The sequence below is a fragment of the Oncorhynchus nerka genome, linkage group LG27 (genome assembly GCF_034236695.1).
Source record: "Oncorhynchus nerka isolate Pitt River linkage group LG27, Oner_Uvic_2.0, whole genome shotgun sequence".
Classification (NCBI taxonomy): Eukaryota; Metazoa; Chordata; class Actinopteri; order Salmoniformes; family Salmonidae; genus Oncorhynchus; species Oncorhynchus nerka.
Genome location: NC_088422.1, coordinates 22018223 through 22031419, shown reverse-complemented (window position 1 = coordinate 22031419; position 13197 = coordinate 22018223). Strand labels below are relative to the sequence as shown.

Sequence of the window (13197 nt, the reverse complement as noted above, 5' to 3'; positions counted from 1 at the left end):
CTGAGTTGCATCCAAAGAACACCATACCTACTGTGAAGCATGGGGGTGGAAACATCATGCTTTGGGGCTGTTTTTCTGCAAAGGGACCAGGACGACTGATCCGTGTAAAGGAAAGAATGAATGGGGCCATGTATCGTGAGATTTTGAGTGAAAACCTCCCATCAGCAAGGGCATTGAAGATGAAATGTGGCTGGGTCTTTCAGCATGACAATGATCCCAAACACACCGCCCGGGCAACGAAGGAGTGGCTTCGTAAGAAGCATTTCAAGGTCCTGGAGTGGCCTAGCTAGTCTCCAGATCTCAACCCCATAGAAAATCTTTGGAGGGAGTTGAAATTCTGTGTTGCCCAGCAACAGCCCCAAAACATCACTGCTCTAGAGGAGATCTGCATGGAGGAATGGGCCAAAATACCAGCAATAGTGTGTGAAAACCTTGTGAAGACTTATAGAAAACATTTGATCTCTGTCATTGCTAACAAAGGGTATATAACAAAGTATTGAGAAACTTTTGTTATTGACCAAATACTTATTTTTTTCACCATCATTTGCAAATTCACTAAATCCTACAATGTGATTTTCAGGAATTTTTTTCTCATTTTGTCTGTCATAGTTGAAGTGTACCTATGATGAAAATTACAGGCCTCTCTTTTTAAGTGGGAGAACTTGCACAATTGGTGGCTGACTAAATACTTTTTTGCCCCACTGTACATTTTTTTTGGTCAGTGTTTTATTTTGTGAATTTATCCACAAACATCCCATCTTCCATTGGGCAAGTTAGTTTTGCATGACCTGGTGCCCCGGGTGGGTGGAGATTCCACCGCCTATTTAAAACTAACTCACCCATTGTCCACTCTGAACATGCTTGCCCAACAACCCTGCATATTCATGTTCAAACATTGGATATGTTTTGATGCTTTTTTTTCTTTCTTCACTGTGCAATGGTGTGGCCTCTGCTATAGGTGGAGTGGATTCAGCAGCAGGTGGTAAAAAGGCGGATCAAGAGGGATTACAAGGTGGCCCCTCCTCCCCTCACCAGCCCCTCCCAGACCAGCCCCGCCCAGTCCATATTCTTCAATGATGCCAAGTGGAGCAGTATGTGGTACATAGTAAGTATGCGGACCACACCCTAGCTCTCTGGGTCAAGGATCACCAGACCTACTTAATGGAGGTCTCCATATATGGGGCGGGGCAGTGTGTGCATGCACCTTGGTTGTAGTGTGCCTAAGAGTGTCGTGCCTCAAAGGCAAATGTCTAGATGAATTTTCAAACATCTTCCTGAGATTTCAAATGACATTGAGAGGAATGTATATCGCTAAATATATAGTCCATAGAATTTAAAAAGATATTGCCGGATATTATTAATTCTAATCAGAAAGCTTTTTACATGGATGATACATTGGAGGTAATATAAGACATGTACTGGAAACAAAAACACTGAAAAAGCTGGGAAACCAGGCCTGCTATTCATTGCTGGCTTTCAATAGGCTTTTGATAAAGTACGACTGGAGTTTTTATATATAAATGCCTGGAACATTTCAATTTTGAAGAATCTCATAAAACGGGTTAAAGTCATGTATAGTAACCCTAAGTGTAAAATAGTAAACAATGGCTACTTCTCAAAGTATTAAACTGTCAAGAGGAGTAAAACAAGGTTGTCCACTATCAGCATATCTATTTATTATGGCCATCGAAATGTTAGCTATTCAAATCAGATCCAACAATAATAACAATAAGGGCTTAAAAAGAAAGGTGTTGTATTCTGATTACTGTTTTCTATTTAAATCCACAATTTGGATCCCTCCACAGCCTCAGAGGATCTAGATACTTTAACTAACCTCTCTGGATTACAACCAAATTATAAGTGTACAATATTGGATCACTAAAAAATAAAACTTTTACATTACCATGTAGTTTACCAATAAAATGGTGTGATGTGGATATACTCGGTATACATATCCATAAATAAATAAATGCTCTCCAATAATGTTAATAAAGTTACCAAAAATGGACAAGATTGTGTTACCATGGAAAGGAAAATACCTGTCTATTTGTGGGAAAAAATCACCCTGATTAACGCTTTAGTCATGTCCCAGTTTACCTATTTGCTTATGGATTTGCCTATAGTCGTGGCCAAAAGTTTTGAGAATGACATATTAATTTCCACAAAGTTTGCTGCTTCAGTGTCTTTAGATATTTTTGTCAGATGTTACTATGGAATACTGAAGTATAATTACAAGCATTTCATAAGTGTTAAAGGCTTATATTGACAATTACATGAAGTTGATGCAAAGAGTCAACATTTGCAGTTTTGACCCTTCTTTTTCAAGACTTCTGCAATCCGCCCTGGCATGCTGTCAATTAACTTCTGGGCCACATCCTGACTGATGGCAGCCCATTCTTGCATAATCAATGCTTGGAGTTTGTCAAATTTGTGGGGTTTTGTTTGTCCACCCGCCTCTTGAGAATTGAGGTTCTAAATGGGATTAAGGTCTGGGGAGTTTCCTGGCTATGGACCCAAAATATCAATGTTTTGTTCCCCGAGCCACTTAGTTATCACTTTTGCCGTATGGCAAGGTGCTCCATCATGCTGGAAAAGGCATTGTTTGTCACCAAACTGTTCCTGGATGGTTGGGAGGAGTTGCTCTCGGAGAATGTATTCTTTATTCATGGCTGTGTTCTTAGGCAAAATTGTGAGTGAGCCCACTCTACCACATGGAAATGGCCTAATTCTAATGGTAGCACCTTGTCTTCTCCTGACAAACTTTTTTCCGGATGCCCCAAACAATCAGAAAGGGGATTCATCAGAGAAAATGACTTTACCCCAGTCCTCAGCAGTCCAATCCCTGTACCTTTTGCAAAATATCAGTCTGTCCCTGATGTTTTTCCTGGAGAGAAGTGGCTTCTTTGCTGCCCTTCTTGACACCAGGCCATCCTCAAAGTCTTCACCTCACTGTGCGTGCAGATGCACTCACACCTGCCTGCTGCCATTCCTGAGCAAGCTCTGTACTGGTGGTGCCCCGATCCCACAGCTGAATCAACTTTAGGAGATGGTCCTGGCGCTTTCTGGACTTTCTTGGGTGCCCTGAAGCCTTCTTCACAACAATTGAACAGCTCTCCTTGAACTTCTTGATGATCCGATAAATGGTTGATTTAGGTGCAATCTTACTGGCAGCAATATCCTTGCCTGTGAAGCCCTTTTTGTGCAAAGCAATGATGACTGCACGTGTTTCCTTGCAGGTAACCATGGTTGACAGAGGAAGAACAGTGATTCCAAGCAACACCCTCCTTTTGAAGCTTCCAGTCTGTTATTCGAACTCAATCAGCATGACAGAGTGATCTCCAGCCTTGTCCTCGCCTGTGTAGGCAGAGTAGCAAAGAAAAAGCCATATCTCAGACTAGCCAATAAAATATTAAGATGGGCAAAAGAACAGACACTGGACAGAGGAACTCTGCCTACAAGGCCAGCATCCAGGAGTCGCCTCTTCACTGATGACGTTGAGACTGGTGTTTTGCAGGCTACTTAATGTAGCTGCCAGTTGAGGACTTGAGGTGTCTGTTTCTCAAACTAGACACTCTAATTTACTTGTCCTCTTGCTCAGTTGTGCACTGTGGCCTCCCAATCCTTTCTATTCTGTTTAGAGCCAGTTTGCTCTGTTCTGTAAAGGGAGTGGTACAGTGTTGTATGAGATCTTCAGTTTTACTGGACAAAAATGTGCTTTTATTTCGAAAACAAGAATTTCTAAGTGACCCCAAACTTTTGAACTGTAGTGTATATATGCAAAGAATATATGCAATATTTAAACTGATCTGACATTGAGAGGATTTTAAATGCCCACAGCAGTGTCAAATGACTCCGTTCAGACTGCACAAGATATGTAGCTCTACACCGAAAGAATACTACACTCGCTTGTGGCCGCTAGTCACATCCACATACAAATCATTACTCCCCTTCCATTTTGTGTGTGAGTGCGCTATTTGTAAGCTCTCTGGTCTTTTGCTCTTCTTCTGGGTTCTGTCAATGGTTAACTTGGCAATGATAACACCAATACTTTGACCTTAGTTCTTATCAGTCCAGTGTTTTTGGACAGAGGATAGAGCTTGGACTTTGTCATAAATATTCAATCATGAGTGTTTACTGTTTTAGGCAGTACTTGTTTAGTACTTTTTGTCCATGTTCATGTCCATTGGCATTTGTTAACCTGGGAATTAGCCTACAACTGACTTTCTCCTGCCATCTTTGGACCTGCTTGACAGCTGTTAAAATGCTTTGTTTATTTTCTCATTGGGCTATTCACTGATGATCTAGAATGATTTGATAGGTTAAAGCAAGAACCCCACTTCATATCTTTCACCAACCCAGACATGTCAGATCAGTGATTACTTTAAGGAACGGAGGGTGGAAAGCTGCATTTGAAAAGTACTCAAGCAGGGCCTATATATATATGTGATCACACTTTTGCCACAACACAGATGTCTCACTGTTCCAGAACTGTAATTACCACTTAAGTGGGTTGCTAGTTTTATTTCAGCACTATTCCAGTGACGTGTGTGTGGTGTGTGTGTGTGCCAGCACTGTAACGATGACATCCATAACTGCCAGTCGGACATGAACATAGTGGGGGCATGGAAGAGGGGCTACACAGGGAAGGACGTGGTGATCACCATCCTAGACGACGGCATCGAGAGGAACCACCCCGACCTCATTCAGAACTACGTGAGTGTGGGTGCGTTTTGGAATGGGGTATGTGTGTTGTAGTAGGAGTGTGTGTGGCGTGTTCAGCCATTGGAGGATTTATGCTGCTCGGCCATAAGACCATGATGGTGAAGGCTTTTCCCTCTGTTTCCAGGACAACCAGGCCAGTTATGATGTCAACGGGAACGACATGGACCCCATGCCCCGTTATGATGCCAGCAACGAGAATAAGTAAGATACCAGGTCACAGCATCACATGTGTGTGTGTGTGTGTGGCTCTTCTCTGCCTGGGAGCCCTGTGTCCTGTGCCAGTTTGGCTGTCAGTGGTTTTGGACGTTCTAGCCCAAATGCCTTGGCAAACGCTCAGTACTCTGTGGTAGTTTGTTTTCTTAAAGAGACAGGAGGTTAACTAGCCCACTGCTTTAGACGGATCATGGTCTGCTCTCTCCCTCGCTCTCTCACTTTGCCCTTCCCTCTCTCTTTTTCTCTCTCTTTCCACCTCTCCCTCTGAGTGGGGCTCGTTGACAAGTCTGTCACAATAATGGGTACGTTCCAATGTCCATACTAGCATACTGCTTAGAATGCATGGCCCAACTCATTACTTTATTCTAGGTAGTATGCTGCTAGCGAGGCTATTGGAACACAGCCATTGGTGTGTTTTTGCTAGCTACCTAAAGCCTACACACTACACGCATTTTCAGACAGACTTGTATCTTTCCATCGTCCCAACTTGTCTTGGAGGACATATTCTAAGTGATCATATAAACATTGAGGGAACACCATTTATGATAGGTTCTATGAAAGCTTCCCCACACTGTTGATACACTTGCTATGTCCCTATTCAATACGTTTGGTTAGAGACACGAGTGTGGTGGTAGGTGATTCAATTTCTCGGCTCTAGCTTTATGACATGGTACTGATTTTAAGCGGGAGGACTTGCCACTTCTGATCCAGACCAAACAAATAGGTGTACACTCCCCTCTACCGACTCAGTCCCGCTCTCTAAACCAGCAGTTTCTCAGCTGTTCAACGTAAACAGACAATAACCTTGCATCCACTGTGTTTTTGTTACCTATTCTGAGTGTGTGTGTTTCTAGAGGAGAACAAGCTGTTCTTTCTGCTTATGAGGAACACATCTGCTGGTGAATTTGGCCATTTCCATGTGGTAGAATCTCTGCTATAATGTATAACTCCACTTCCATGAGCTAAACAAAGGATTGACCTCCAGGATTGATCCAGACAGTGTGTTATTCACATCGCCCTTTATTCATCGCACAGATGGTCTGGTTCAGACTGACTTGGAGCAGGCATGGCATGGAGATGGGCTGAGAGCAGACAACACAAACAACACACACATATGTGGAGGAGACTCAGGAAGACTATGGCGCTGTGTGAAGCCAAACAGGACTGAAGGATTTGAATGTTGGCTCAACAAACTGTCCATACGGCTGCCATAAGTGTAGAGGTTTCAGCCAGGTGATGGAATACACTACAGTAGAACCTTTAGGCTAGCGAGGGCGTGTGTGTTTGAGCATGGAATTCTGTGTGCCAATGTGTAGATGCTGGGTTGCCATGACAGCGGTCAGTGGTGACTCTTGGCCGCTTGTTCCAGATGTTCTCGGCAGGAGGGATGGTCGTGCCGAGTGCGAGAATGTCTTTGCCTCTTCCTCCTCTCCTAAAACCCACTCTTGTTTGTTTGCGCCCATCACTAACCGGGCCACTTGTTGACGCGGCTACAGTCTGGCAGAATGTTGCCCTTGCTTGTTGAGGGCTCGGAAACATACAAATCATTGTCTCTTTCACATTGTGAAAATATTTGAGGGCTGTATGTATCCCAGTGCAGCTGCTGCTGCCTCTGAATCCAGGGTCACGTCATTGGGCACCAAAGGGAAGAAGCCGTTTTAAATTGCGTGGCCTTATGAACAAGACCCAGCCCCTGCTACTGGCCATGTGTCGACCTGTTCCTCCAGCCCATAGCTTGAACTAAGTCGAACTCCACTCGCTTCTCCCCACTTCTTTTTCTTAAATATGCATGTTGTCAGATGGTATACCGACTGTTTGTGCATTCTTCAGTTTTTATTAATCGTTTTAATATTATTTTTTTACCCCTTTTTCTCTCCAATTTTCACGGGATCAAATTGGTAGTTAGTCTTGTCTCAACGCTGCAACTCCCGTACGGACTCAGAGGCGACGGTCAAGAGCCGTGCGTCCTCCGAAACACAACCCAACCAAGCCACACTGCTTCCTGACACAATTCCCGCTTAACCCGGAAGCCAGCCGCATCAATGTGTTGGAGGAAACACCATGCACCTGGCGACCGTGTCAGCGTGCACTGCGCCCGGCCTGCAACAGGAGTCTTTAGAGCGCAATGAGACAAGGACATTCCTGCTGGACAAACCCTCTCCTAACCCGGACGATGCTGGGCCAATAGTGCACCACCCGATGGGTCTCTTGGTCGCGGCCGGCTGCGACAGAGCCTGGACTCTAACCAGGATCTCTAGTGGCACAGCTGGTACTGAGATGCAGTGCCTTTGACCACTGCGCTACTCGGGAGGCCCCAGTAAATCTGTTTACATATTTGTGAGTTAATGTTAATGTGCGTGTGTGAGAGATTTTAAATGTGTGTCTGTGTGTCCCTCCCTCTTTAGGCATGGAACTCGCTGTGCTGGGGAAGTGGCTGCATCTGCTAACAACTCCCATTGCACTGTGGGAATCGCCTACAATGCACGGATAGGGGGTGAGTGTTTCAAGGTTATTTTAAATCTTATTCAACAGTGGTGAGTGTGTGAGGGCTTGGGTGTGTGTTCACTCTGTGTGTGTGTCTCTCAGGGGTGCGGATGCTGGATGGCGACGTGACGGACATGGTTGAGGCCAAGTCTCTGAGTCTGCAGCCGCAGCATATTGACATCTACAGTGCCAGCTGGGGTCCCGATGACGACGGCAAGACGGTGGATGGCCCCGCCTCTCTGGCCAGGCAAGCCTTCGAGAACGGTATCCGCATGGTGCGTCTCGCGCGCACACACTGTACGTTGTGTACACACACACTCACACCAGCGGCCAGTGTTATCATTGCTTCCTTCAAGACATTTGGATTAAAGAGCTGCGTCCCAATTAGCATATTCATGCATGGTATCCATATTCATAAGTATGTTGTGGAGATGGCTCAAAGGAGGAGCTAAAGCCTAGGGTTACGTGGAGGGGAGTGGTGTTCACAAAGTCCACTTGTGGTGATGTCAGAACACCCTCTCCTTGCTGAGTCAGAAATGCTGCTGACATTTTGATTGTGGAGAAAGTAAAACAATGGTTAGAGTTTGGTGGGTTACATACATCTCTGTTTGGCATCGAAGCTGCAGAGGTCTATTGGGCTATTATGACGTGTGTGTGGACATATTTTCCTATACTTGTGAGTACCAGAAGTCCTCACAAGAATAGTAAATTCAGAGAAGTAATAATATTTTTGCCAGTCCTCACTTGTCCTCATTTTAGGGAAAAAAGACTTGAATGGAAATCACTTGTTGGTCCCCAAAAAGTCCTCAAGTATAGTAAGACATAGCTGTGTGTGTGTGTGACCTGCTTTCTTGGGCAAATGTTCAGTTTTTTTGTTTCTTTCCTGCCTCCCTCTTTTCTTTAAGAAGTCACCTCCCTTCCTGCGCTCTCTCCCTCGCCTCCCTTCCTGCGCTCTCTCCCTCGCCTCCCTTCATAGCTGGTCCAAGCTGTCCGTCAGCGTTTTCTCCCATCTGGTCCACTCTTCACTCGGGCTTCTCTCTCTTATCACTGGCTGACAGAGGCCTTTTGAAGTGCTACCCTTCACCTTTTATCCCCTCTGTGTGTGTGTGTTTGAGTGATAGTCAGAGCTCAGAGCGGTAGGCTTCCTCCCGTGTCCCTGCCAATCACACAGAGATGTTGACTTTTTTTAGGATCCCCATTAGGTGACGCCAATGGCGACAGCTTGTCTTACTTGTCCGACACGTAACAAGAAAGACGTTACAGACAAAAATACTTTTAACATCCATTAACGTGTGTTATCAGTTACAGTTACATTTATCAGTTACACATACATGTCAGTACATAGACACAACAAGTAGGTTACATAAGAGAAACACTCAAAGAAATGGAACACAGCATTTTAGAATTCCCCCTCCACTTGCTGCTTTCACTTGCTATTACCATTTCAGCATTCAGGTGGAGGAAGAACTTTCTTTGTTGCCGGGCGCAGGAAGTCCCACCTCTGATCTAATTTATATTGATTTGATTTCCTGCCAGGGAAGGAAGGGGCGCGGCTCCATCTTTGTGTGGGCGTCAGGGAACGGCGGGCGGAGCCGGGACCACTGCTCCTGTGATGGCTACACCAACAGCATCTACACCATCTCCATCTCCAGCACCGCTGAGAGCGGACGCAAGCCCTGGTACTTGGAGGAGTGCTCCTCCACCCTCACCACCACCTACAGCAGCGGAGAAAACTATGACCGGAAGATAGTAAGTCTGTCTCTGAGGGGGCGGGATAAAGTGTATGTGGATGTTCCTCCACTCTTACCACAACATGCAACAGCAGAGTGAGGACAGAACTAGTGTGTGTGAGCGAGAAAGTGCACTAGTGTGCTAATACCGCTATGTTGTGTTATTTAGGCCGACTTGATGGCATACTAACATGTAACTAATTCCTGAGCTGGCAAAGCCAGAAACAGGCTTTAGTTGTAAAGCCTGTGACCTTTGAACCCAAGGCTGGGTGATAGAGGTCAGCGTGTTGGTCAAGCTGTGTCCTGGGCTGACCCCCTGGCCCAGGGTGCATTGGGACAGACAGTCGGACAGACAGTGACAGTTGGCCCTTTTGTCCCAGCTTGTCTGGCAGTGTCTTGTCACATTCCCCATAGAGGGTCAGAAGACTAAGCAGGGGGAGACTAAGATCCAGCCAGGCCTACGCTGCCATATAGACTCACACAGAACCATGACCCGTACTCAACACGTACAGTCACATGCATGCGCACACACAACCAAAACCCATTCAATCCAACCATACCAGGAGGCCCCTCGAGTCCCAGACCCACTCCAGGGCCCGTATTCATTAAGCATCTCAGAGTAGGAGTGCTGATCTAGGATCAGGTCCCCCGCTGTGCATATACCGTGCCTTCAGTAAGTATCCATACCCCTTCACTTATTACACTTTTTGGTTATGGTACAGCCTGAATTCAACATTGATTTAAATAGGTTTTTACACACAATACCCCGTAATGATTTTTTTCTCATTTATTGAAAATGAAATTCAGAAATATCTCATTTACATAAGTATTCACATCCCTGAGTCAATACTTTGTAGAAGCACCTTTGGCAGCGACTACAGCTGTGAATCTTTCTGGATAACTCTAGGAGCTTTCCACACCTGGATTGTGCAACATTTACCCATTATTCTTTTCAAAATTCATCAAGCTAAAATTATTTGTTTATCATTGCTAGACAGCCATTTTCAGGTTTTGCCATATATTTTTAAGTAGATTTAAGTCAAAACTATAACTTGGCCACTTGGGAACATTCAATGTTTTCTTGGTTAGCAACTCCAGTGTAGATTTGGCCGTGTGTTTTAGGTTATTGACCTGCTTGAAAGATTAATTAATCGCCCAGTGTTTGGTGGAAAGCAGACTGAACCAGGTTTTCCTCTAGGGTTTTGCCTGGGCTCAGCGCAATGCCATAAAAATACAAAATTATCCTGAAAAGCTCTCCAGTCCTTAACGATTACAAGCATACCCATAACATTATGCAGCCACCACTATGCTTGAAAATATGGGGAGTGTTCATTGGCTTTGCCCCAAACATAACACTTTGTATTTAGGACATACATTAACTTTATTTTGCCACGTTTTAGAATATTTGTATTCTGTACATGCTTCCTCCTTTTCACTCTTGTCAATTAGGTTAGTATTGTGGATCAACATTGTAGTTACTCCAATCTCAGTTTTCTAACATAGAGTTTAATGACTAACTGTTAGTCACCGTTGGCCTCATGTTGAAATCCCTGAGTGGTTTCCTTCCTCTCCGGCAACTGAGTTAGGAAGAACGCCTGTGTCTTTGTAATGATTGGGTGTATTGATACACCATCCCAAGTTTAACTTCACCACGCTCAAAGGGATAATCAATATCTTTATTTTATTTTAACCATCTACCAATAGGTTCCCTTTGCGAGGTCTTGGAAAACTTCCCTGGTCTTTGGTTGAATCTGTGTTTGAAATTCACTGCTCGACCTTAGATAATTGAATGTGTGGGGTACCGAAATGATGTAGTCATTCAAATAAATCCATGCAAATCATTATGACTTGATAAGCAGATGTTTACTCTTGAACTTATTTAGGCTTTCCATAACAAAGGTTTTGAATACTTATTGACTGAAAACATTTCAGCTTCTCATTTTTTACAGTTTTGAAAAACATAATTCCACTTTGACATTATGGGGTATTGTTTGTACTAGGCCAGTGACCCAAAAAATCTAAATGTAATCCATTTTGAATTCAGGCTGTAACACAACACAAAGCCAAGGGGTGTAAATACTTTCTGAAGACACTGTATACAACTAACTGCCAAAATAAAGGAACCACTTGAGCAAATGAGCGATACAACGTATATTGAAAGCAGGTGCTTCTACACCGGTGTTGTTCCTGAGTTAATTAAGCAATTATTATGTATAAAAATGCCCAGTTGCCCACAATTGTGGCCTATCCAGCTCTATAGTGACCTGTCAGTCAGCCAGGGATCCCTTTTGGATGATGGCTTTTATTTTGACTGACTGGATTTGGCACACAGCTTTTCTCTCCTGTCATTGAGGGACTAACCGAAGTCCTGCAATGGGAATATATATATTATTATAGTTTTTTTTCCAAATCCCTTTGGTCCGCTTGGTTAGGAAATTATTTCCTAGGTACCTTTGGGAACAGCAGGTTTGTGTGTGCGTGTCAATTCTAGCAGGTTAGAGTATCAAATATGGAATGTATGCAGTCTCAGGTGTGCCTCAAACTCACCCTGATCCACAGGATTTAACCCCCCTCCTTTCCATCCCTCCCTCCCTCTGTAGATCACTACAGATCTGCGTCAGCGCTGCACCGACAGCCACACAGGGACCTCGGCCTCTGCTCCTATGGCAGCTGGGATCATCGCGCTGGCCCTGGAGGCTAAGTAAGCTCCTTAACCTTAATGCAGGGATTCACACGACTGCAGTTAGTCAGTTTACTCAGCCAGTCAATCACATCGCTTTCCTGCATTATCAGTCACACTGTTCTCTTTCTCCTGACTGTTTTGCCTTTCTTCACTTTCTCTTTCTGTCCTCTGCTGCCACCCCCCAGCACTGCTGATGGTATCAGTGGTTATCTGGTGAATGAAAGAGTGGAGTTGACTTTGATAAACATACCCGAGAGGAGCTGGGGCTGCCAGCAAGCCTGCTCTGTCATTTGAAATCCAGCTTATCTTTCCTCCCTCCACCTCAGATTACGCCTGTATGTTTATACCATAATTACACTTCAGTCAGAACACCAGAGGAGACGCTCTGCTCACTGAGGAATTCAGCTGGGTTTGATGTCGGGTCTGTTGGGACCGAACGAGCTGTTGAAACAGTTTGTGTGTGTGCGCACTCTGGCAGCGTTCAAATGATGTTAGGATGCCTGTGCCATGGCCTAGTTAGGGCACCACGGCAATGATGATGAAACATTTCTAGAACTTGAATTATGGATGGAGTTGTGGAGTTAAACTATTGGTTTTGTTTGTCAATCTGTTTTTATGGATAGGTATTGGAGTTGGGACTCCCCTGCTTTTCCCCTCCAGAAGACCTCTCTCTGTCCTTATGGAATTGACATGGCTAGCTAGTTAGTGGTGCACGCTGGTAGCGTTTCAATTGGTGGTGTTACTCGCTCTGAGTAGTTGTATCCCTTGCTCTGCAAGGGCCATGGCTTTTGTGGATCAATGGGTGATGAAGCTTCGAGGGTGACTGTTGTCGATGTGTTCAGAGGGTCCCTGGTTCGAGCCCAGGTTGGGGCAAAGAGTGGGAAGGAAGCAACACTTACACTATTACTGGCACCCAGGCTAACAACTTCTGGTTTTCACTTGAATTCGTAAAAAAAAAAAAAAACTTTCAACAGAGTGAGTGTTGGACAGCGAGCGTAATGGCAGACGTCCGGACAGATGACTCCTGGGAAGGGAAACACATCCACATACTGTCCCACTAGTGTTCAAGAGTTTGTTGGCATGGTGAAGGTTTTCCCCATTCCACAAAATATATATCCATGCAGAGTAGTTATTTTCTAGAATGTTCCAGAATGCTGTGCCCAGAGGATGAAGGAGAGATGAGAGACAGAAGAAAAAAATTAAGCATCTGGTCGGCATATGAGGGGATTCCCGGGAAACTTGGTGACCCACATATTGATTTTTTTTGTGTGTGTTTTTGCATCAAAGGACACATGGCTACCATCTTGTAATGGTTTTACGTGAGATCAGACAGGGGAGGGAGATAGATGGACATATCTGCTATAT

At 44.5% G+C, this 13197-nt stretch overlaps 1 protein-coding gene across 4 annotated transcripts in view; it reads left to right on the top strand.

Annotated features, from left to right (window-relative positions):
- pcsk5b (proprotein convertase subtilisin/kexin type 5b) overlaps nucleotides 1–13197 on the top strand; it is a 65764-nt gene that overhangs the window by 12514 nt on the left and 40053 nt on the right. For all 4 annotated transcript variants that reach the window (XM_065011457.1, XM_029637325.2, XM_029637324.2 and 1 more), the window contains exons 3-9: nucleotides 959–1105; nucleotides 4570–4713; nucleotides 4847–4923; nucleotides 7341–7429; nucleotides 7522–7694; nucleotides 8956–9168; nucleotides 11750–11850. In XM_065011457.1, the coding sequence (XP_064867529.1) occupies nucleotides 959–1105; nucleotides 4570–4713; nucleotides 4847–4923; nucleotides 7341–7429; nucleotides 7522–7694; nucleotides 8956–9168; nucleotides 11750–11850 (944 nt within the window). The remainder of the gene's footprint in view (nucleotides 1–958; nucleotides 1106–4569; nucleotides 4714–4846; nucleotides 4924–7340; nucleotides 7430–7521; nucleotides 7695–8955; nucleotides 9169–11749; nucleotides 11851–13197) is intronic.